We start from the raw sequence: 24654 nt of genomic DNA on the forward strand, positions 1-24654 counted from the left end.
ATATCACCAATTCTAAGTCTAAATTCGCCCCGTCGGTCACGAGTCACCTGTCGGTCGAGTCTAGCAGTTTGTGTTGAAAAACATTGTATTTGTTACCAGCCTTAGAAAGCCGTTTCCTAGGCAAACACTTCGACGAAACAGATACAATCTCGAGGAACTTTAGCACGTGGTCTTGAGATCAACTGGTCGATCTTGCAAGTAACCCTTAGTTTCAAGACTTTGGGAGGACCAGCGGTTGTTTACCAATTTCCACAGTAAATAAAGATTTAGAAAGAATAGTGAAAGAGTCAAAGAGATGAATTTAAGTGTAACTTTGGTAATGAATTTGCGTGATGTGGAGTTAGATCACATATAGGGAGAATATAATTACATGTACCAAACTACCGCCGGTTAGCGGCACCACAACCTGCTAGTAATGGAGGTTCAACCTAATTCCATCTCCATCATAGCAACACATTGGTGTTATGAGGCACAACACTGTTTTTCTCTTTTCATTCCTTCTCATCCCTTCCTTATCTTTTTCCCCTTCTTTCTTTGTAAAAACACACGTAACATTGTAAGAAAAATCTAAAATTAAAATAAAAGAAAACCTTCAAAAATAAACACGGGTCTCATAAAAATGGAAAGAACAAAATTTTTCTCGAAATCACTGCAAATTTTCTTCTCTTTAGTATGTAAGAAGATGGCGATATGCTAATGGTAATGTGGAGAAAAAGAAAAAGAAAACAGCAAAAAAAAACACTTAAAAAATGTAATAGTTGGGTGGGGGAGACATGAATGTTGTATTTTTGTTTTTAACAAATCTCAACCGTTAATTTTTTTAAGTAATATCCAATGATGTATTATTAGTGGTACACTAGCCAGAGACTTAGTTGCCCTTCACCTTAAAAGCAACCATATATATATATATATATATATATATATATATATATATATATATATATATATATATATATATATATATATATATATATATATATATATATATATATATATATATATATATTTGTTAAATTTTTAAAGCAATTTTTTGGCGCCAAAACCTGGAGTAATTTTATAATTTGTTATTTACATATTTATTTATTTTATTTTATTATTCACACCACAAAATAATTATTTTTTCTTTTAATTAATAAATTATTACTTCTTTAATAATTATCCGATAACTAGCATTTTTTTAATGATTACCTCCCACTAATTTACTATTTCTTTTACCTATTTTTCTCTTCCTAAAAATCTATATTTTAAGTAACCATGATTAATTTTTTTAATAAATATTATTTTTATATAATAATAATAATAATAATAATAATAATAATAAAAATAAAAAATTTCTATAAACTCACCCCGCCTGATTTTCCATTAAATTATAATAATAAAAAATGATAATCACAAAAAATAAAGGGATAGCTTATCTATTTCTCTCACCACTTTCTTTTTTTAGGCTTTCCCACCGGTTTCGGACCTACGTTGTAGATCGACTAATCCGACTCGTGCTACGAAACACGTGAACTGCCCAAGCGTTATTTCTACCAGGAATCGAACACTTTCTCTCCATGCATATTCCAATGTAGCACCCAATTAACTATCCAAACCATTAATTCACTTAGTGCGTAACAGTTATACATGTCAATTATGCATTTTTAATTAGATGAAATATTTCCCTTTTTAAATCTATGATTTTTATTTTCTCTTCATATGTTTAATTTTTATTATTTACTAATTTTGAATTATTTTTTTATAGATGTGGATTCGAAGCACCACACAAAAGGTTTTTAGACGTAAGAACATAGGAGATTGTGGAAACGTGTCCCTCAAGCTAGAAGAAATATCTTTAACTTCAAATATAAGATTTTTATTTCATTATCATATATTTTAATTTTATTATTGTTAATTATTAATTATATATATTTTGTAGATATGAATTTGAAGGATCACAAAAAAGGTTTTTAGAAGCAAAAATGTAGGATGATTATAGTTCACAAGAATCATCTTTCTCGAGTCAGAGGAAATATATCCCTCTTTAAGTTTATGTTATTTATTTTCTCTTTATATATTTCAATTTTATTATTATTTATTAATTTTTTTTTTTTTAAGATGTGGATTTAAAGTATCACAATAAAAAAATTTAGAAGTATAAATGTAGGAGATGGTAGAGACCGCTACCTCATGTAGTGGTAAATTTTCTCTTATTTTATGACTTTCTATATTGCCAATGGATGAAAACTAGTTCTAAGACTTCTGAATAGAAAACACAATAAAGAATTGTTGCAATTTTCTATAGTAATCAGTATGACAACTAAATGTCGGAAGCCTTCAACCAGCCTCTGTGACTCAAATTGCTATAGGACTCTGCAATTATCTGCAACAAACAAAAATACAACACAAATAATTAAGGTGAAATAGACACGACCAACCAAACCTTCATAAAAAATATGGCAACTTTTAATAGAATGATAAAATTAGAGAAGTTCCGTTTAGATTCATAAGAACACAGTGACTAATCAGGTTTTCCAGCATTCGATATTTACTTTCATACATTCCGCATATTCAAGTTGTTGGATTAAAATCAGACGATTAAAATTTTAAATTCAATATTTTTAATTTAAAGCAAATTGAAATCTACATTAAAAGTGTTTTCTTTCTGAAACCAAACCATAATTCAGTTCTTGGTCTATATAATTCAGTTCCATTAAGCAGTTTAGAATTTACATAGATACATGGAAAGGATAAAGTCTCCAGTTTTTCTCTTCCTTTAATAGAATAAAAAAGAAAACAAATTCTAAGAAGCTTAAATGTTTTATCTTAATTGATATTGTTAAAATCTTTACGAATTAATCATATTTTTATAAAATCTATAACAGGTTCCTGGTTTGGCATATTATTGGTGAAATTAAAACTACTAATACAACTAACATTAAGAAGAAAATCACTTGTAGAAGATTTGACAATCTTTATTTCATGCAATTACATTTACATATGCATAAATAACACTAATGACACAAACAAAGCTGTCAACATTTCCAATAAACATAAAACCGGATAATCCTAGTCTGAATCATCTTCATAAGCTTGCGTGTCATCATCAGGGAGTGAAAGCAAAGATTCTGTATACACTATCGATGGGGGTCCACGTGAAACTGCACTATCTGGAAAGCTTCTGTATGAGGAACCCTCGATAAGCTCTCCTTTATCGGTATACCTCAACAATCAAGTCCCATATGTTACAATGATAACACCATTTTTTGTAGAGCATATTGGAGAAAATTGATGAGGAGATAGGATTTGCACAGGGAAAACAATAGCCTTAATTCAAGACAAATTCACATTGTATTCTTTCATCAACCATATTTCAGTTCTACTAGTTTCACAATCCATAGCCCATAAACTAAGAAATTTTTGATATACCCACAACTCATAATTATCAGAATTATGGCCTACACCATTTGGATACGGCATATCAAAAAGTTTCCTTTCTGTTAAATCAAATGCAATAATAACTTTCATCAATGAATCTGAATGTACAGCCACCCAATGAATAGCATCGTTAAAGTGCGAGCCCACTCTGGGCTCTATCTTGTCGATCGTATAAAGCGATCGTATAAAGGAAGTAAGTATCCTCAATTTCCTTCCACTTGTTTATCTTTCAATAAGAAATATTCCAAACGTGAAAAATCTTCCTGGGCTAGAATACAGGACAATGAAACCACCAAGTAATCATCTCTTAACTGATCATATCCGAAACCATATAGATAATACAAATCACGTAACTCTAAATTTGTTTCATATTCACCTGAAGCTAAAGGTATTTGTTTCATTTGATATGAATTCAATTCTACGAGTGGGTGTTGTAAGTTGAAAATGCAATTCGGAAAAATAGGGATAAGAGATAAGAGAACACCATAAACGCATTTGAAACGAATAAGAGACTTCACCGGTAAACTTAGAAGGATTGAAGTTATCAGTTCTTCAAGCACATAAGATTTCATTGATATCACCATTTTTTGTAGAGCATATTGGGGAAAACTTATGAGGAGGTAAGATGTTCAAAGAGAGAACAATACCCTTAATCCAAGACGAATGCACATTGTATTCTTTCATCACCCATATTTCAATTCTTCTATTTTCACAATCCATACCCCATAAACTAAGAAATTCACCAAATATCCATAACTCGCAACGATCAGATTTATGCTCTACATCATTTGGAAAAGGCATCTCAAAAAGTTTCCTTTCAATTAAATCAAATGCAATAATAACTTCCATCAATGAATCCGAATGTAAAGCCAACCAATGAATAGCATCGTTATAGAGCGATCCTACTCTCGGGTCAATCTTGTCGAGTGTATAAGGGAAATGAGTATTCTCAATTTCCTTCCATTTGTTATCTTTCAATGAGAAATATTCCAAACGTGAAAAATCTTCCTGGGCTAGAATACATGACAGTGAGACCACCAAGTAATCATCTCTTAACTGATCATATCCAAAACAATATAGATAATAGATATAACCACTCTCTAAATTTGTTTCAAATTCATTCGGAGCTAAAGGTATTTGTTTGTAAACTTTGGAGCATGGATTCATTATGCAAAAATTGGAAGAATAGTAGAAAAATATATAAAGCCTCTGCAGGAACTTATAATTTGAATAAGAGAATCATCTTGAGGTTGCAAAAAATTGAACCGTTTAATAGAAGCATTTACTAAGTCAAGTTGTTCTTCGTAATCTATAGATGATGTTTGCTGTAAATCATTTGATATGAACTCAATTTTACGAGTGTGTGTTGTAAGTTGAAAATGTGATTCAGCAAACATTGGATCAGAGATAAGAGAAAACCATGGTTTTGAAACGCATTTGAAACGAATAAGAGACTTCACCGGCAAACTTAGAAGGATTGAAATCATCAGTTCTGTGGGCACATAAGATTTCGGTAGTGTTGCCGTCGTCGTCTTTGTCTTTCTCTTCTTCTCTGTGCGTCTTTCTCCTCTTTGTCTTTTTCTCATTGTTTTCTGCGCTAATAGCATGAACTTCATGAACCTTCTCACTGTTCTGTCCTAACAACAATGTTAGGCATAAAATACTGAAATTACAAATAAAAGGAACTTGAATTGGCGTGATAATGATGAATGGGTGAAGTTTATATTCTTTAATCCACTTTTTTTTTTTTTATAGATAACTACCCATTTATTTTATTCTCTTATATTTCCTTATTAGTATCATTGCCTATTAAAAAAATTATTCTTTTTATTTTATTCTTAATTCTTATTTTTTTCATTTAATTGTTTTCCTTGTTTTTAATTTTCCTTTAATCCATTTTTTCTAAACATAACTACCCACGATTTTATAAAAATAACTATCCATTCTTGTCAAAAAAAAATTATCCATTTAATTTCAATTATTTACCTATTATATTTACTTTATTTTTAATTAATGTTTTTTTCTTTTTAATTTATTACTTTATTTTTATTTTCCTTTAACCCATATTTTCTAAAAATAACTATCCATTTAATTATTTATTATTATTTTTCTATTTTACATGAAAATTTATTTATTATTTATTAAATATCATTTTAACTTCTTTTACTTATTTTAAAATTTTTCTATAACCCACTTTTTTTTAAAGATAACTATCCATTTCATTTCAATTATATAATTATTCCTTTTTTTTAATTCCTATTTTTTCTCTTTTAATTATTTTCTTTGTTTTTTTTTCTTGTGTAAGCAAGAAACTAATGACAGAGCTAAGGGTTCTCCAACCTTGATATACAAGAACGGAACAAGTCCGACAAAAAAACGATATTACAAACCAATTACAATTACGACATAAAAGATAAAGGATCTTTACTAAAATCGTAAAAGTTAGAATTGGGATAAGCAATATCGCCCAAGAAAGACCACCTCCGATCCATATCAAAATTTTGATATTCCAAACTTCGTTTCTAAAACAAAAGTCATTCCTTGTCAACCAAATAATCCAACAAGTGGCTAACCAAAACACCCCCAATTTACCAACTTTGATGCCTTTCACCCGCCCCATGGAATACCATTCCATAAAAAAAGGAATATAATCTATCTCCTTCCATCTCGGGTAATCCACCCACACACCAATTTTTCCTGGTCTAATATTATGAGAAATAATAAAAACGTACCCGGATTCATCATATTGATTCTTTTTGTGTTTAGAATGTGTCCACGATACAAGAGTTTATTCTTTCAAATGTTTGAAAACGGAAGCATCGGTTGTCATTATTAAAAACACTAGATTGTTAGAAAATTAATTTAAACCAAATGGAATCGAGGCTAGAATCGTGTATGGAACACTTTCCTTATAGTATTTCAAGCACTCCCAATTTGTCTTGGAGTTTCTACGCAGGAATACCCAGGATAATTCAGCCTCCTCGAGTCTGCACAAGATGGGTGAAAACTCGAATGTAGCGAAGAGTGTCTGGAATTTATTCTAGAGAATATTCGATTTTTTTTGTGTGTTGAGAATTCTGAATCCAAAATTATGCTTTTATAGGCCATGCTGATATTGTTTCACAAGGTAGCGACCCTTGGTGAAACAATTTCTTTTCCAAGAGTTATGACTTTTGGTCCACAGCATGGTTCACCAAAGGTTGCGACATTTCATGAAGAGTTGTCACTCTCCGAATTCAAAATTCAAATCATAGCATATTTTCCTTGTCATTTTGGAACACACTCATATTACTAATTATTATTAATAATTTGCAACAAAGAACACAGTGACTAGTCTGGTTTCCCAGCATTCAATATTTACCTTCATACATTCGCATATTCACAGTTGTTGGATTAAAATCAGGCGGTTGAAATTTTAAATTCAATGTTTTTATTTTAAAGCAAATTGAAATCTACATTAAAGTCCAAATTTTTTAATCTTAGATCCAACCATTGCGAACGCGTCAAATGCAGCAAGGTAGTTACAAGCGGGGATTTTATTTAGAATAAAACCTTAAAACTGTTTGCTTGGAAATTAAATAACAAGCGATTTGTTCGGTGAAAAGAATTGTTTTCTTTCTGAACCAAACCATAATTCAGTTCTTGGTCTATATAATTCAGTTCCATTAAGCAGTTTAGAGTTTAGATAGATACATGGATAGGATAAAGTCTTCATCAGTTTTTTGCTTCCTTTAATAGAATATAAAAGAAAACAGATTCTAAGAAGCACAAGTGTTTTTTCATAATTGATATTGTTAAAATCTTTACGAATGAAGCATATTTTTATAAAATCTAGTGCAATGACTTTATAAAATCTTTCTGGTTTAGCATATTTTTGGTGAAATAAAAACAACTAATACAACTAACATTAACAAGAAAATCACTTGTAGAAGATTTGACAATCTTGATTTCATGCAATTACATTTACATATGCATAAATAACACTAATGATACAAACAAAGCTATCAACATTTCCAATAAACATAAAATCACACAATATATTTTGTTGCACTCCAATAAATCAAGAAAATATTTCAAAACCTAATAATTCTAGTCTGAATCATCTTTGTAAGCTTGCGTGTCATCCCCAGGGAGTGAAAGCAAAGATTCTGTATACACTATCGATGGGGATCCACGTGAAACTGCACTATCTGGAAAGCATCTGTATGATGAACCCTCGATAAGCTCTCCTTTGTCGTTATACCTCAATAATCTAGTCCCATTTGTTACAATGATATCACCATTTTTTGTAGAGCATATTGGAGAAAATTGATGAGGAGATAGGATTTGCACAGGGAAAACAATAGCCTTAATCCAAGACGAGTTCACGTTGTATTCTTTCATCAACCATATTTCAATTCTACTATTTTTACAATCCATAGCCCATAAACTAAGAAATTCTTGATATACCCACAACTCATAATGATCAGACTTATGGCCTACACCATTTGGATACGACATATCAAAAAGTTTCCTATCTGTTAAATCAAATGCAATAATAACTTTCATCAATGAATCTGAATCTAAAGCCACCCAATGAATAGCATCGTTAAAGAGCGATCCCACTCTGGGCTCTATCTTGTCGATCGTATAAAGGAAGAAAGTATCCTCAATTTCCTTCCACTTGTTATCTTTCAATGAGAAATATTCCAGACGTGAAATATCTTCCTGGGCTAGAATACAGGACAATGAAACCACCAAGTAATCATCTCTTGACTGATCATATCCGAAACCATATAGATAATACAAATCACGTAACTCTAAATTTGTTTCATATTCACCTGGAGCTAAAGGTATTTGTTTGTGAACTTTGGTGCATGGATTAAATATGCAGAAACTCGAAGAATATTGGAAAAATATAAAGCCTCTACAGGAACTTATAATTTGAATTAGAGAATCAGGTTGGGGATGCAAAAAATTGAACCGTTTAACAGAAGCATTCTCTAAGTCAAGTTCTTCTTCAAAATCTATAGATGTTGTTTGGCCTAAATCATTTGATATGAATTCAATTCTACGAGTGGGTGTTGTAAGTTGAAAATGCAATTCGAAAAAATATGGATCAGAGATAAGAGAACACCATGGTTTAGATACACATTTGAAACGAATAAGAGACTTCACTGGTAAATTTAGAAGGATTGAAGTTATCAGTTCTTCAGGCACATAAGATTTTGTTGATGTCGTGCTCTTGGCCTTTCTCATCTTCTTCTTCTGCTCCATGTTTCTTTCTGGTCGTCGTCTTTTTCTCAAAAATTTTTGTGCAAATAGCATGACGTTGATGAACCTTCTCAAGGTTCATATAAACATAATAATAGATCAGGGAAAAATCAAAATGACTGAAAAATTTAGTATAGGTAAATTAATATTTGTTTTTTGATGTTCAAATATACAACTTTTTTTTTACGAAAATAATACATAATGGTTATAAAATAACTAAATTACTAATATAGTCATAAAATCTAATTAAATAGTATTATATAAATGGAAACGGTTAGAATTTAAAACTTAATTTTAAAATATATAATAAAATATAATTTGGTCAAAAGATATTATTAATTCAAAATGAAATAATCTATGCCATGAATATTTTCCCAATTATGTCACTTTACTATGATTGAAATCTACACATTTGGTATTTTGAAAAGATAGTATTTTGAAATCTACACATTTGGTATTTTGAAAAGATAGTATTTTGAAATCTACACATTTGGTATTTTGGTTTGGCTATGATTGTTCACTTTACTATTTTACCAAGAAACAAAAATACAAATATTAACCTTATTAGTTATTAAACATAATTTTTGTGCTAATAGCATGACGTTCACGAACCTTCTCAAGGTTCATATAAACATAGTAATTGATTAAGGAAAAATCAAAATTACTGTAAAATATAGTATAGTTAAATAAATATTTGTTTTTTGATGTTCAAATATAATTTTTTTTTGACGAAAATAATACATAATGGTTGTAAAAAAACTAAATTATAAATATATTATTACAAAATCTAATTAAATAGTGTTATATAAATGGAAACGGTTAGAATTTAAAACTTAATTTTAAAATATATAATAAAATATAATTTGGTCAAAAGATATTATTAATTCAAAATGAAATAATCTAAGCCATGAGTGTTTTTCCCAATTATGTCAATTAATAATAGTATTTTGAAATCTACACATTTGGTATTTTGGTTCGGGCTATGATCGTTCATTTACTATTTGACCAACCAAAAAACTACAAATATTAACCTTATTAGTTATTGTGTTAAAATGTCATTTCTATTTAAAAACCGCATTCGTGTGTCCAAATTTCATATATTTTTTTAATAGGCAAAGAAATTCACTAAACGTAGTATAAGGAATACTCTATCCAAACTACAAACAGAAAACTTCTACATCCTAAAACAACAGAGAGATAGGATATTCCAAGTATGAAAGTTACAAGAATTTGCAATCTTACAACAAGAGCATAACTAAATCCACGCATTGAAAATTTTCTCTGACAAACAATCGTCAAAAATAAAAGTATCATCTTTAAAAATGACAGCGTTCCGCTTCAACCAATACTCCAAGCCATACCCAACCAAATTACCGCATGGTATTCCTTTTGTTGAAACTCCTAACCTTATCCCAATAGTCGAAGAAACCATCAAATTCCTCCAAGGATAACTCCTCTATAGGGTCAATCCACTCGAAAGTTTTCCTCCAAATTCTCGCCGCAATCATACAATTCCCCAAAAGATGAATCAAATTTTCCTCCTCCAACGAACACAAAACGCAAACTAAGTTAACCGAATCCGTCGAAATGCCCCTCTTCCACAATTGATCCTTTATTGGTAATCTATTAAGAATCATTCTCCATTCAAAAAAATGCAACTTAGGCGGAACTTTCACTTTACGTAAATGTTTAATAGCTAACACTTTTTCCGCTGGCAATGGAGGACCTGCCAGCTTCTTGCTAAACAATTTGAAGTAAGAATTTATAGTAAAGTTTCCGTCCGACTCCATCTTCCACTCGAAACTATCCGCTCGGGGAGTATGTAGCCTCGCGGCCTGCACCTTGTCCGAAAACTGCTACCACAAAAACAAGTCAATGTTGTTCTAGTTTTCTACCGAAACTAGAAAATTCTAGCGCCAGAACAGCCCATGCCAGCAGCCCGCATTCACCACACTAATTGTGTAGGCTTCGGCAAACAAATAGATCTCAGGAAATGTCCAACATTTTTCTATATTTTTTTAAAAATTTGTTTTCAGAAGCCCTCCTCTCCCCTCCAAACTCCCAAACATAGCCTAAGTGTTTTGTCATAATTGATATTGTTAAAATGTTGAAGAATGAAGCATATTTTTATAAAATCTAGTGCAATGATTTTATAAAATCTTTCTTGTTTAGCATATTATTGGTGAAATTAAAACAACTAATACAACTAACATTAAGAAGAAAATCACTTGTAGAAGATTTGACAATCTTGATTTCATGCAATTGCATTTACATATGCATAAATAACACTAATGACACAAACAAAATTATCAACATTTCAAACAAACATAAAATCAAACCGTGAATTTATTGCACTCCAAGAAATCAAGAAAATATTTCAAAACCTAATAATTCTAGTCTGAATCATCTTTGTAAGCTTGTGTGTCATCCCCAGGGAGTGAAAGCAAAAATTCTGTATACACTATCGATGGGGATCCACGTGAAACTGCACTATCTAGAAAGCATATGTATGAGGAACCCTCCATAAGCTCTCATTTGTCGGTATACCTCAACAATATAGTCCCATTTGTTACAATGATGTCACCATATTTTGTAGAGCACATTGGAGAAATGAGGAGATAGGATATGCATTGGGAAAACAATAGCCTTCATCCAAGACGAATGCAAATTGTGTTAGAAAAATCAGTTTAAACTGAATGGAATCGAGGCTAGAATTGTGAACGAAATCACTTTCCTTATAAGTATTTCAAGTACTCTCAATATGTCTTAGAGTTGGAACGCATGAATACCCAGAATAATTCAGCCTTTTATTGAGTTTGCGTAAGACCGACGAAAACTCGGATGTAGCGAAGACTGTCTGGAATTTTAGTGAAGATAATAGGCTTATCAGATGTACAATTTTTTGTTATTAATTTATGAATCCTGAATGAGGTTTTTATAGGTCACTTTAGTATTGTTTCATAAGGTAGCGACCCTTGGTGAAACAATTCATTTTTCCAAAAGTTACAATGCTTGGCCTATTGTAACATTTACCAAGAGTTGCATGTTTTCATTATGCAACACTTCACGAAGTGTTGCCTATTTCTGATTCAAACTACAACAGCCTATTGCAACACTTCACGAAGTGTTGCCTATTTTCATATTCAAAATACAAACTTCACATATATATTTTCTTGTCATTTTGGAACACACCCATGGTGATTAAATATTATTAAATATTAATAATTTCCAACAATCTCCCACTTGTTCTAATAATGACAAGATCAATTCCAGAAAAAAAGGGAAACAAAGAATGTTAATACAATTAAGTATCTTTCAATTTTAAACTTAATCTTAGTAAGGATAATGCAAAGTCTAATCGGAATATTAGGTAGCAATGCTTTTAAAGCATTAATCCATATGATTATACCGGCGTTACGTTACACACATTCTTTAAGGGTTCTTCGCCTACATTTCTCGCCTAGCACTTATTTATGGCCATATGCTATCATGTTTCATGAATTTTTCATGAGAGAAACTTCAACTCTCACCATCTCGAAATTCACATAGGTGAAGTTCATATTGTGTCATTTTCCATGAGACACGTACCCTCGGTATTGATCTTCATTAACAGTTTAAAAGAAAACTCAACCATCATTTTTAAGGTCAACATTATCACGTAAGATTGGGTTGCCGCCGCTGTCGGAACTCTTACTCAAGGAGTTTCAACCTCATACCTCTCGAGGTTGTTTTTACTAAGTCTATGGCTAGTGGCTTAGTAAATGAATTTCCCAAATTTTAGATCGTATATATGAGAGTAAATGATTACATCTTTAATCAATTTTCTCACGAATGTCTAAGGCCTCAGTGCCCAGACTTTCTATTTTACACTTATCTGAATTCTCTTGCAAAATTTGCTTGACTAACACATTGTGTTAACACCTTTGAAATACTGTATTTAGCCAATGGAACTTCTGACAGAAGGTCCCTCAACCATTTAACTTCTTTGACCGGTGGAAGCGAGATCCACACACCATGGCTCCATCGTCAAGAGAGTGATGCATGTTTGTATCTTGCTCTTCCAAGAAATCTCACCTCCAACTAGAGTAAATGTCAACTCAGTTATAAATTTATGATCTCCAATACTCGATATCCAACTCATATTGGTATATCCTTCTACTATGGCAGGAAACCTACCATAATGGAGGTCAATATTTGGTTTTAAAAGATAATCAAAATCCTTGTGATGTCCTTCGAATGCTCACCACTTGGATTTCTAGTAACTCTACTCATTTACTATTTGCAACTGCTATATCGTATATAGTACATTGCATTTAGAAAACCAATTTCACTCGTGTATTCTAATATAGCCATAACTCTTCCATCATCATTTTGACCCTAAGATCAAATTGTTATTCACTTTTTGAAACGTGACAATTTGAACTTATTAAGAAATTTCTCAACAAAGTGTATTTGACTAAGTTCATAACCCCCACTATTTTCGCATTACTTTGATCCCCAAAAGAGTGTCATTTAGTCCAAGATCTTTCATCTTGAATGTGGAAGTTTTCTCATTATAGTGTGTTTGCCTATGTTTTAAACCCCACTCTTTCGCTTTACTTTGATCGAAAAGAGTGTCCACTATTTCAAGATTTTCATCTTGGTTGTGGAAGTTAGAAACCTCTTTGTTTCTAAGATTCCATTCATCTCTTTGATAATGATTAACATGTAATCAACATAGAGAGACAAAGGAATATCACAATATTCTTACACAACTTTGTGTACAAACACTTATCACAAGAATTAGATGAAGAAGATGTTTAGATAATCATGCATGATGATGCAAGAAGTTTTTTAGATGAAGTGAGAGATAAAATTATGAGCAATTTAAAGAAAATAGTATGAATTGCAATGAGTACCTTACTTATGTTCACTTCTCTCAAATCTTCTCTTGAACTTCTATGTTCAACCATCTTGATCAACTACATCATTGATGTGCATGACACTTTTGATCCTTTTCTTCTTTGATAACCTTTGTCTTCATCAAAACTAAATATAAGATATATTCTTCACAATCTTCCCCTTTTTGATGATGACAAACTCTATGAATTAATGTTTACTATTTCTGCACTTGGAACCGAAAGTGGTTGCTTTGAATCAACACTAATTGATATTTGCAACAAACGCTTGTTATATTCTTGTTACTTAGATTACTGATACACCCTTGATGGGTTAAATCTCCTTCCATGCACACACAAATGCTACTAATAATCAATAACTGATATTCCATTTTTTTTGAGAGGAACTGAAATTCCATTTATAAAGGTATCAATGCATATTGGAACTCTTTCTATATTGAAATGCTTTGTAATCCTTTGTATATTGAAATGCTTTGTTTTGTTTGTGTTAGTAGAGAAAGAGGAGAAAAGAGAAGTAAATAGAAGAAGAGAAGTAAATGTTGTTATTAGGAGAGCGAAGAGATTGGATAATCAATTATAAAGTACCAATTGTCTATTTATAGGCTCAAGTCCCCAACCTCTTAATAGTAGTGAATATTTTTAAATTATTTTAATTCTTTCCGGATGTCTTATGATATATTAGTATTATAATAATTCTAGGTTCTTCTAACATTTCCATATTCATTATATCTAAGAGAATTTTAGAAATTTATAGCAATTTGTAACACATTTCATACCACTTGCTTGCATCATATCATCCACGATAATTTGAAATTAAAATAAGATCTCTTTACTTTTGTAAAGTGAAATTGAGTTAACTACGATAAAAGTAGTCTTAGGGAAAACCATATATCCTTGTGAATCCTTGAAACACATATCAATAACAAAACCACCATAATCCCTAAAAATGGTTGGATCAACAATGCATGAAAACTAGTTCTAAGACTTCTGAATAGAAAACACAATAAAGAATTGTTGCAATTTTCTTTATTAATCAGTATGACAATTAAATATAGGAAGCCTTCAACCTGCCCCTGTGACTCAAATTGCTATAGGACTCTGCAATTATCTGCAACACAGAAAAATACAGCACACATAAGGTGAAAAAGACATGACCAACCATACCTTCATAAAAAATATTGCAACTTTTAATAGAATGATAAAATTAGTCTTCATTTTCAGGAAAGATGAAAATATAGTGAATAGATTGTTTAGTAATTTTTGGTTCATGTTGAGTTTCACACAGGTGAAAATAATTGTTGTTTTTCAATTCTTAAATTTTAGAGAAGTTCGGTTTAGATTCATAAGAACACAGTAACTAATCAAGTTTCCCAGCATTCGATATTTACCTTCACACATTCGGCGTATTCACGGTTTTTGGAATAAAATAAGACGGTTGAAATTTTAAATTCTCCAATTTTTTTATTCCTTCAATAGTCTACGCCAAAAAGGTAATTTAATAGCACTTTTTATGCTTTAATAGCGCTTTTAAGCACTATTAAAGCCGTCGCTATTAAAAGTTCGCCACTTTTAATAGTATTTTTTTTTAAAAGCGCTAACATAGTCCGTTATTATGCTTGATATAATTCCAGATTTTAATAGCTTTTTATTATAAATTGCTATTGTAGATAGATACATTTAATATTTCTTATTTAAAAAGTGCTATTATATGTAAACTTTTTTTTAAAATTTATTTAAATAATTATTTTTATGCCTCCTTTTTGAGTGATTCAATCTACTAAAAAGAATAACTAATATTTTTCTAAAAATGTAAATATGAACAAAATATCATAAAAAATAATACTTAATTTGTATCAATAAAAAATATTATTTAGTCACAAATTAAGTATATATATATAATCATTTCTTCAAAAAAAAAAAAGGATATATATAATCAAAAGACATTACAACCAACTTAAAAGAAGTATATGGCAGCATAAATGCAAGACTTGCACATTATATCTAAAAACTAACTTCCAATATTCACAAGAAAATAACGGAGATGGATCATGAACACTTATTACAATAGAGCAAGGACTATAAGCAGGTACACAAAGATAGCAATTGTGGTATTCAAGCTAATATTTTTAGCTATATTTGGAAATCAATATATGTTGTTGCTGCTATTTTGGAAGCTCTTGCTTCAGATTAATTGACCGTTAGAATATAGAAGAATTGTCTCAATTTTTATTGCTTGATCTTCTTCTCTTATTTAACTCTATTTCAGACTGGTTTGCTTACTGTTTTTTTTCTTATATTGTGTGTTTTTCTTTTGAGATTGTTTGAATATTTTGTTGTCTTTATGTTGATATGAATATAATATGATGGAGTGGTTTCAATAAAAGAGACATTTTTTTCTGTGAATATATATAATAAGTAATCTAATGTTTGTTTCATCTATTGGATAGATGGGAATGTGCATTTGAATCACAACTTAGATTGCCGGGGAATTGTGAATTTGAGTTTATTATGCGTTAAGGAATTATGATTTTGAGTTTATTATGCATGAATTGATATATAGCTAAGTACTTACTTCATTTTTACATGAACATGACAGACAAATGATTCAAGTATGGTGCAATGTGGACCTAATAGGGATAGAGATGCAAGTCCTACCAATGTTAAAATGCTGATGGGAATAACAGAGGAAATGTTGAAGCAGGAAAATGTAGATTTTGTTTGTCCAAGTTAATGTTTGGACTTTAGTCCATTATTGAATTTGAAAATTTGATAATGTAAAAATTGTAACAAGTTTTGTGAAAAAGTTAGAATTTTGTTTGGGCCTTTAATTATTATCAGCTCAATTAACCGATTAACTCGTTTGTTTTAACCCGCAACCCGCTATCATTTAAGTTAGCTAACACAATGGAAATCCTTAACAAGCTATCAGTGTAATACAAATTTACAAGTTGGACTAACAGACTCAGGTTTGAAAGAAAAATAAGGTGTTCTCAATTCTTAACAGGACCTCCTGTCAAACATAGGAAGCAACATAAGAGAAAGACTTCGCATAGTCAGGCTACACAACACAAAAATGCAAAAAAATTAAACAAAACGGTAATACCTATTGAACCGACTAGGCTACCGCTCACGGTTTGCAGCCACCTCTGCACAGAAAAACAACAAATAATAGACACCCGAACTGACACATAACTGCCCAAATTAGTTTGCAACAAAAAACAATTGGCGGCACGAGTATTATTGACAACACAACCCCCTTATAATCGACAACAACCTTGTCTATAGTTGGCTTGAACCTACAGCCTTTCAACCTTATGATATTACATGTTACCAAATAGTCATACTTATATAAGCAACAATATTTTATTTAGAAGTGTGAGGTTTAAGCATTGTGCAATAAATAAACGTTCATATTCTATCGAGAAAAGATAATATCAAAAGAATAAATATTCATGTTGAAATACACAAACAATGTGGGGTAAACATACATACCTAGAGGGAGGTAGATAGAAGAACAAAGAGCCTGCAAAAGTTACGATCTTGTTGCTGAATCTATGCAACTAAATCATATCAGAACATGAAGACAGTATCAATCAATCAATCTATGTATGACCTAAGAGAAAGGGGATGAAGTGGACCTTCAAAGAATGAAAACACATAGAGCGTGTAAATTAACCGAAAAATATTCAAAGCTGGAGTTAGGTTCGATTATCCTCATAACACAAAACCCAAGGACCTTTTAGTACTCCACTTGTTGTTGATTTGAAATGGAAATGGAAACAAAAACGGATTAAGAGAAGGTAATAGTTCGATTTAGGGTTTAGGGTTTACAGAAGAAGCAGCTCGTGAGAAATTTTCTGAAAAAAAGAAGATGAAGTGAGCGGGTAATGGATTTAGGGAACGTATACCTAGCGGGAAACTTTCAAAAAAATAAGGTGAAGAGAGCGATGTTTTCACCGAAGGAATTGGATTTTAATTAATTTGTTATTTCCTGTAATAACATTTATATAATATATATTAATATGTTTGGAGTACGTTTAACAACTAAGTTGAATAGCCAAGTGGAGAAGTAAGCTATTAGCAGTCCAAAGGTAACGAGTTCGAACCATGTTGACACACATAAGTTTTAATTTTATTTTTTAACTATCTTAATATCTCAATATAAGATAGCACATTAAGTAAAGCGCTATCATATGTGCAAACTTAAAATATTACCCTCCAAACCTGAGTTCGAATCTTGCTGGCCTTTCATTGTTTAAAAATCTTAATATATATCTCAATAAAAGATAGCGCTTATGGTAAAGCGCTAAAAAAGGCCCTACATTTTTTCTATGTATAATAGTGTTTATGACACGAGCGATATTACCGATTAGGTAAAGGCCATACAATTTTTTTTAGTTTTTTTTATTTTAATAAGCAATGGTATTAATCAAGGAGTATTAAGGATACTCCAAGCCAAAGAAACACAAAGCATTCTTCAATTACTCAAAGCAAGTAAGAGGAAGAATGTTCCAAATATAATAATTACAACAATCCTTCAAAGTATAATACGATTGAAGCCAAGTCCAAGCTAACGAAACAATACCCGACATACATTCGGTAAAACTGTAGCTATGACCTCTAAAAATGATCGCATTACGCGTCAACCAAATAATCCATGCCGTAGCTAGCCAAATAACCGCAATGATCGTTCTCTTGGATTTCGACTTCACCTTCTCAAAAGAACCGAAGAACCCCTCAAAGTCTTCCAACACCACATTGTCAACCGGACCCAACCAATCAAACACCTTCCTCCACAAGCCGGATAAAACCTTACAACCGCCTAAAAGATGATGAAGATTTTCCTCCTCCAAGTGGCAAAAAACACAAGATAAACCTCCATCTTCCAAAGAAATACCCCGCTTAAATAATTGGTCCTTAGTGGCTAATCTATCTAGCGTTTATAATAAAAGTGTTATTATTAATTCAGGTAATTTTTATTTTATTCTAACTTATGATAGTGCCCGTGACAAAAGAGCTGTTATAAACTTTGGAGTTACATATTTAATAGCGTTTTATATATATGCGCTATTAAATAGGTGATATTATTGTTCAAAAATGTAGTAGTGATAGAATAAAAACGAAAAACAGACTCTAAGAAACTTAAATGTTTTGTCATAATTAATATTGTTAAAATCTTTAGGAATGAAGCATATTTTTAGAAAATCTAGTGCAATGACTCTATAACAGGTTCCTGATTTGGCATAGTGTTGGTGAAATTAAAACAACTAACATAACTAATATTAATAAGAAAATCACTTGTAGAAGATTTGACAATCTTCATAAACAATAATAGTAATAACATAATTTCATGCAATTACATTTACGCAAACAAAGCTATCAACGTCTCCATAAAACATAAAACCAAACCATGTTTTTTGTTGCAGTACAATAAATCATAATAAAATATAAATATCAAGAAAATAGTGAAAGAAAATATTTCAACACTTGATAATTCTAGTCTGAATCATCTTCATAAGCTTGCATGTCATCATCAGGGAGTGAAAACAAAGATTCTGTATACACTATCGATGGGGATCCACGTGAAACTGCACTCTCTGGAAAGCATCTGTATGAGGAAACCCCTATAAGCTCTCCTTTGTCAGTATACCTCAACAATCTAGTCCCATCTGTTACAATGATATCACCATTTTTTGTAGAGCATAATGGAGAAAATTGATGAGGATTTAGGATTTGCATAGGGAAAAAAATAGCCTTAATCCAAGACGAATGCACATTGTATTCTTTCATCAACCATATTTCAATTCTACTATTTTTACAATCCATAGTCCATAACCTTAGAAATTCTCGATATACCCACAACTCATAATGATCAGAATTATGGCCAACACCATTTGGATAAGGCATATCAAAAAGTTTCCTTTTTGTTAAATCAAATGCAATAATAACTTTCATCAATGAATCTGAATGTACAGCCACCATTTGTTTTTTTATAGACATTTATTTATTTATTTATGGTTTTCTAGTAAAACAGTCAAATTTAATTTATTTTTTGCTGTACATATGTTTTTGTAAAAGATATTATATTTATATAAAAGGTATTTTAAATTTTTTATTTTTCTTATTTATAGACATTTATTTATTTATTCTGGTCTTCTTATATATATATATATATATATATATATATATATATATATATATATATATATATATATATGTTAAATTTTTTAATTTTTTATTTATATATTTATTTATTTTATTTTATTATTTACACCACGAAATAATTATTTTTTATTTTAATAAATAAATTATTATTTCTTTAATAATTATCCATTAACTAGCATTTCTTTAATGATTACCTCCCACTAATTTACTATTTCTTTTACCTACTTTTTTCTTCCTAAAAATCTATATTTTAAGTAACCATGATTAATTTTTTTAATAAATATTATTTTTATATAATAATATTAATAATAATAATAATAAATTTATATAAACTCACCCCGCCTAATTTTCCATTAAATTATAATAATAAAAAATGAAAATAAAAAAAAATAAATGGATAGCATATCTATTTCTCTGAACACTTTCTTTTTTGTAGGCTTTCGCATCGGTTTCGGACCTACGTAGTAGATCGGCTAATTCGACTCGTGCAACTAAACACGTGAACTGTCCAAGCGTTGTTTCTACTAAAAATTGAACACTTTCTCTCCATGCATATTCCAACGTAGCACCCAATTAACTATCCAAACCATTAATTCACTTAGTGCGTAACAGTTATACATGTCAATTATGCATTTTTAATTAGATGAAATATTTTCCTTTTTAAATATATGATTTTTATTTTCTCTTCATACTCTCTTCATATGTTTAAATATTATTATTTATTAATTTTAAATTATTTTTTTATAGATGTGGATTCGAAGCACCACACAAAAGGTTTTTAGACTTAAGAACATAGGAGATTGTGGAACGTGTCCCTCAAGCTAGAAGAAATATCTTTAACTTCAAATATAAGATTTTTATTTCATTATCATATATTTTAATTTTATTATTGTTAATTCTTAATTATATATATTTTGTAGATGTGAATTTGAAGATCACAAAAAAAGGTTTTTAGAAACAAAAATGTAGGATGATTATAGTTCACAAGAATCATCTTTCTCATGTCAGAGGAATATATCCCTCTTTAAGTTTATGTTATTTATTTTCTCTTTATATATTTCAATTTTTTTATTGTTTATTATTTTTTAATTATATTTTTTTTAAGATGTGGATTTAAAGTATCACAATAAAAAAAAATTAGAAGTATAAATGTAGGAGATGGTAGAGACCGCTACCTCATGTAGTGGTAAATTTTCTCTTATTTTATGACTTTCAATATTGCCAATGGATGAAAACTAGTTCTAAGACTTCTGAATAGAAAACACAATAATGAATTGTTGCAATTTTCTTTAGTAATCAGCATGACAACTAAATGTCGGAAGCCTTCAACCAGCCTCTATGACTTAAATTGCTATAGGACTCTGCAATTATCTGCAACAAAGAAAAATACAGCACAAATAATTAAGGTGAAATAGACACGACCAACCAAACCTTCATAAAAAATATTGCAACTTTTAATAGAATGATAAAATTAGAGAAGTTCGGTTTAGATTCATAAGAACACAGTGACTAATCAGGTTTCCCAGCATTCGATATTTATCTTCATACATTCTGCATATTCACAGTTGTTGGATTAAAATCAGACGATTAAAATTTTAAATTCAATATTTTTATTTTAAAGCAAATTGAAATCTACATTAAAAGTGTTTTCTTTCTGAACCAACCCATAATTCAGTTCTTGGTCTATATAATTCAGTTCCATTAAGCCGTTTAGAGTTTAAATAGATACATGGATATGATAAAGTCTCCAGTTTTTCTCTTCCTTTAATAGAATAAAAAAGAAAATAGATTCTAAGAAGCTTAAGTGTTTTATCATAATTGATATTGTTAAAATCTTTACGAATTAATCATATTTTTATAAAATCTAGGGTTAAATGCAATTCACCCCCTGCCATTAGGACGTGTTTCAGATTTGCCTCCCTGAACTTTTTTTTTTTTAAGAAGACACCCTTATAAAAGTGTAAAGCCAAATTCACCACACCCTTTTACTACTCATGCTGACTGGGCATTGACTGAATGGCTGACATGACAAAGGAATAATTGCTGACTGTAATCCTGAGTTTATTTCTTAGTGTCTCACGCTCAATTCCTAATTTTATGCAGCAAGCAATTTTCACGTTCTCATCACTCACGCAGAACAACGACAACAACTCCACCTCGTGCAATCTCATCAGAATGCAAAAAGAAGAAGAAGAATAGAAAGTGAATAGAAGAAGAAGATAAAGAGCGTTACCTGAGTTTCACGGTGGTCGGGAATCTCCGCCACCGTACCGGAAATTAAGGTCCCCCAAACAGGTTCTTCTTATATGATTTTTACTCTTATATATGTGTCTTCGTCTAATTAGAACATTTCTTGCTTCAAATTGTGTGGAATTGCGTTTTCACCTGTGAATTTTAGACTTAGGGTAATCGTCAGGCTCATGGGTCTTGACTCGTTACCGACGGATTCCGTTGCAAAGCTACAAAGATCTGCTTCCGAGTCCAGAGTTTCCAGAGATCGGTCCAATAATTCTAATGTTGTTAATGTTCATGCTAATAAAAATGCTAATGTTATTAATTCTTATTCTTATGGAACAATCGATGATAACCGATTGTGGAATGGTAGAGTTGCAGAGGGAAGTAGAGGGAAACAGAATCACAATAAGGGAACAATAATGGTACAAAAGAAGAGTTTCTACGATGCTGCAGATTTCTTCCCTGAACCGAAGTACAATGTTTCGATCTCAGAAGAGATAGAGAAAAGGTTGAAAGTTAAAGAAGATAACACAGTCAACAATTATTCCTTTGCCACGTCAGCCATTCAGTCAATACCCAGTCAGCATGAATAGTAAAAGGGTGTGGTGAATTTGGCTTTACACTTTTATAAGGGTGTCTTCTTAAAAAAAAAGTTCAGGGGGGCAAATCTGAAACATGCCCTAATGGCAGGGGGTGAATTGCATTTAACCATAAAATCTATAACAGGTTCCTGCTTTGGCATATTATTGGTGACATTAAAACTACTAATACAACTAACATTAAGAAGAAAATCACTTGTAGAAGATTTGACAATCTTTATTTCATTCAATTACATTTACATATGCATAAATAACACTAATGACACAAACAAAGCTGTCAACATTTCCAATAAACATAAAACCGGATAATCCTAGTCTGAATCATCTTCATAAGCTTGCGTGTCATCATCAGGGAGTGAAAACAAAGATTCTGTATACACTATCGATGGGGGTCCACGTGAAACTTCACTATCTGGAAAGCATCTGTATGAGGAACCCTCGATAAGCTCTCCTTTGTCGGTATACCTCAACAATCTAGTCCCATCTGTTACAATGATATCACCATTGTTTGTAGAGCATATTGGAAAAATTGATGAGGAGATAGGATTTGCACAGCGAAAACAATAGCCTTAATCCAAGACGAATTCACATTGTATTCTTTCATCAACCATATTTCAGTTCTACTAGTTTCACAATCCATAGCCCATAAACTAAGAAATTCTTGATATACCCACAACTCATAATGATCAGAATTATGGCCAACACCATTTGGATACGGCATATCAAAAAGTTTCCTTTCTGTTAAATCAAATGCAATAATAACTTTCATCAAAGAATCTGAATGTACAGCCACCCAATGAATAGCATCGTTAAAGAGTGGTCCTACTATGGGCTCTATCTTGTCGATCGTATAAAGGAAGTAAGTATCCTCAAATTCCTTCCACTTGTTATCTTTCAATGAGAAGTATTCCAAACGTGAAAAATCTTCCTGGGCTAGAATACAGGACAATGAAACCACCAAGTAATCATCTCTTAACTAATCATATCCGAAACCGTATAGATAATACAAATAACGTAAATCTAAATTTGTTTCATATTCACCTGGAGCTAAAGGTGTTTGTTTGTGAACATTGGTGCATGGAGTAAATATGCAGAAACTCGAAGAATATTGGAAAAATATAAAGCCTCTACAGAAACTTATAATTTGAATAAGAGAATCAGGTTGGGGATGCAAAAAATTGAACCGTTTAACAGAAGCATTCTCTAAGTCAAATTGTTCTTCAAAATCTATAGATGTTGTTTGGCCTAAATCATTTGATATGAATTCAATTCCACGAGTGAGTGTTGTATGTTGAAAATGCAATACGAAAAAATTGGGATCAGAGATAAGAGAAAACCATGGTTTAGAAATGCATTTGAAACGAATAAGAGACTTCACCGGTAAAGTTAGAAGGATTGAAGTTATCAGTTCTCCAGGCACATAAGGTTTCGTTGTTGTCGTGGTCTTCGTCTTATCCATGCTTCTTCTGCTGTTCGTCTTTTTCTTATCGTTTTTTGTGCTAATAGCATATGAACTTTTTTTCATTATTTAAGGTTTTTTAAATGAATATCAATATTTTATACTTTGTAAGCTTTTAAATTTTGAGTTAAAAGGTAGTGCATTGACAGTGTAAAATAATTTTACATTGTCATCCAATAGAAAATCATAAATGTGTCATGTCATTAAGTTTTTTTTTTAATAAAAAAATGGTTTAATTGGATACATACATGAGTGGTGATTGGTTGGCAGTGTAAAAATATTTTACACTGTCAGTGCATCACCGCTTTTCTCTTAGCATCACCCCTTTTCTCTTAAATTTTTTACAAATTTCTTTTTAGAAAATTTTCAATGTCAACTTTTATTTTAACAAATTTCCTTTTTAGTTTTCGATATCAAATTTTAGTCTGCCTTGTTAAATGAATATAAGGCACTTGGTTGACTGGACGTGGAGGATTTGGCTGACTGGGCATTTGAATTCCTTGTTTGGCTGACTGGACTTGTATAATATGTTTAATAAGCAAAAACCATTCAAAAATTTTGTCAAACCCAAGATTCGAACCTAGTACATGCATGTTACCAACCAACTCTCCCACCAACTAAAGTATAT

General features: G+C 30.9%; 4 protein-coding genes across 4 annotated transcripts; all 4 read right to left on the reverse strand.

Annotated features, from left to right (window-relative positions):
• Positions 1 to 3969: 3969 nt before the first annotated feature.
• LOC131603929 (F-box/kelch-repeat protein At3g06240-like) lies at positions 3970 to 5184 on the reverse strand. The gene is made up of 3 exons (XM_058876439.1): positions 5181 to 5184; positions 4837 to 5054; positions 3970 to 4473 (listed from the first exon to the last, which is right to left on the reverse strand). Exons 1-3 carry the CDS (start codon positions 5182 to 5184, stop codon positions 3970 to 3972), a joined length of 726 nt encoding a protein of 241 aa, XP_058732422.1.
• A 2322-nt stretch (positions 5185 to 7506) lies between these two features.
• LOC131604012 (uncharacterized) lies at positions 7507 to 10460 on the reverse strand. Its single transcript, XM_058876537.1, has 3 exons — positions 10045 to 10460; positions 8548 to 8737; positions 7507 to 8214 (listed from the first exon to the last, which is right to left on the reverse strand). Exons 1-3 carry the CDS (start codon positions 10458 to 10460, stop codon positions 7507 to 7509), a joined length of 1314 nt encoding a protein of 437 aa, XP_058732520.1.
• An 8604-nt stretch (positions 10461 to 19064) lies between these two features.
• Positions 19065 to 19550, reverse strand: LOC131604097 (uncharacterized). Its single transcript, XM_058876608.1, has one exon. The coding sequence runs from the start codon at positions 19548 to 19550 to the stop codon at positions 19065 to 19067; it is 486 nt and encodes a 161-aa protein (XP_058732591.1).
• A 3504-nt stretch (positions 19551 to 23054) lies between these two features.
• On the reverse strand, positions 23055 to 24092 carry LOC131604184 (F-box protein CPR1-like). Its single transcript, XM_058876671.1, has 2 exons — positions 23609 to 24092; positions 23055 to 23500 (listed from the first exon to the last, which is right to left on the reverse strand). Exons 1-2 carry the CDS (start codon positions 24090 to 24092, stop codon positions 23055 to 23057), a joined length of 930 nt encoding a protein of 309 aa, XP_058732654.1.
• Positions 24093 to 24654: the final 562 nt, after the last annotated feature.

The sequence above is a fragment of the Vicia villosa genome, linkage group LG1 (assembly GCF_029867415.1).
Source record: "Vicia villosa cultivar HV-30 ecotype Madison, WI linkage group LG1, Vvil1.0, whole genome shotgun sequence".
NCBI classification, from domain to species: domain Eukaryota; kingdom Viridiplantae; phylum Streptophyta; class Magnoliopsida; order Fabales; family Fabaceae; genus Vicia; species Vicia villosa.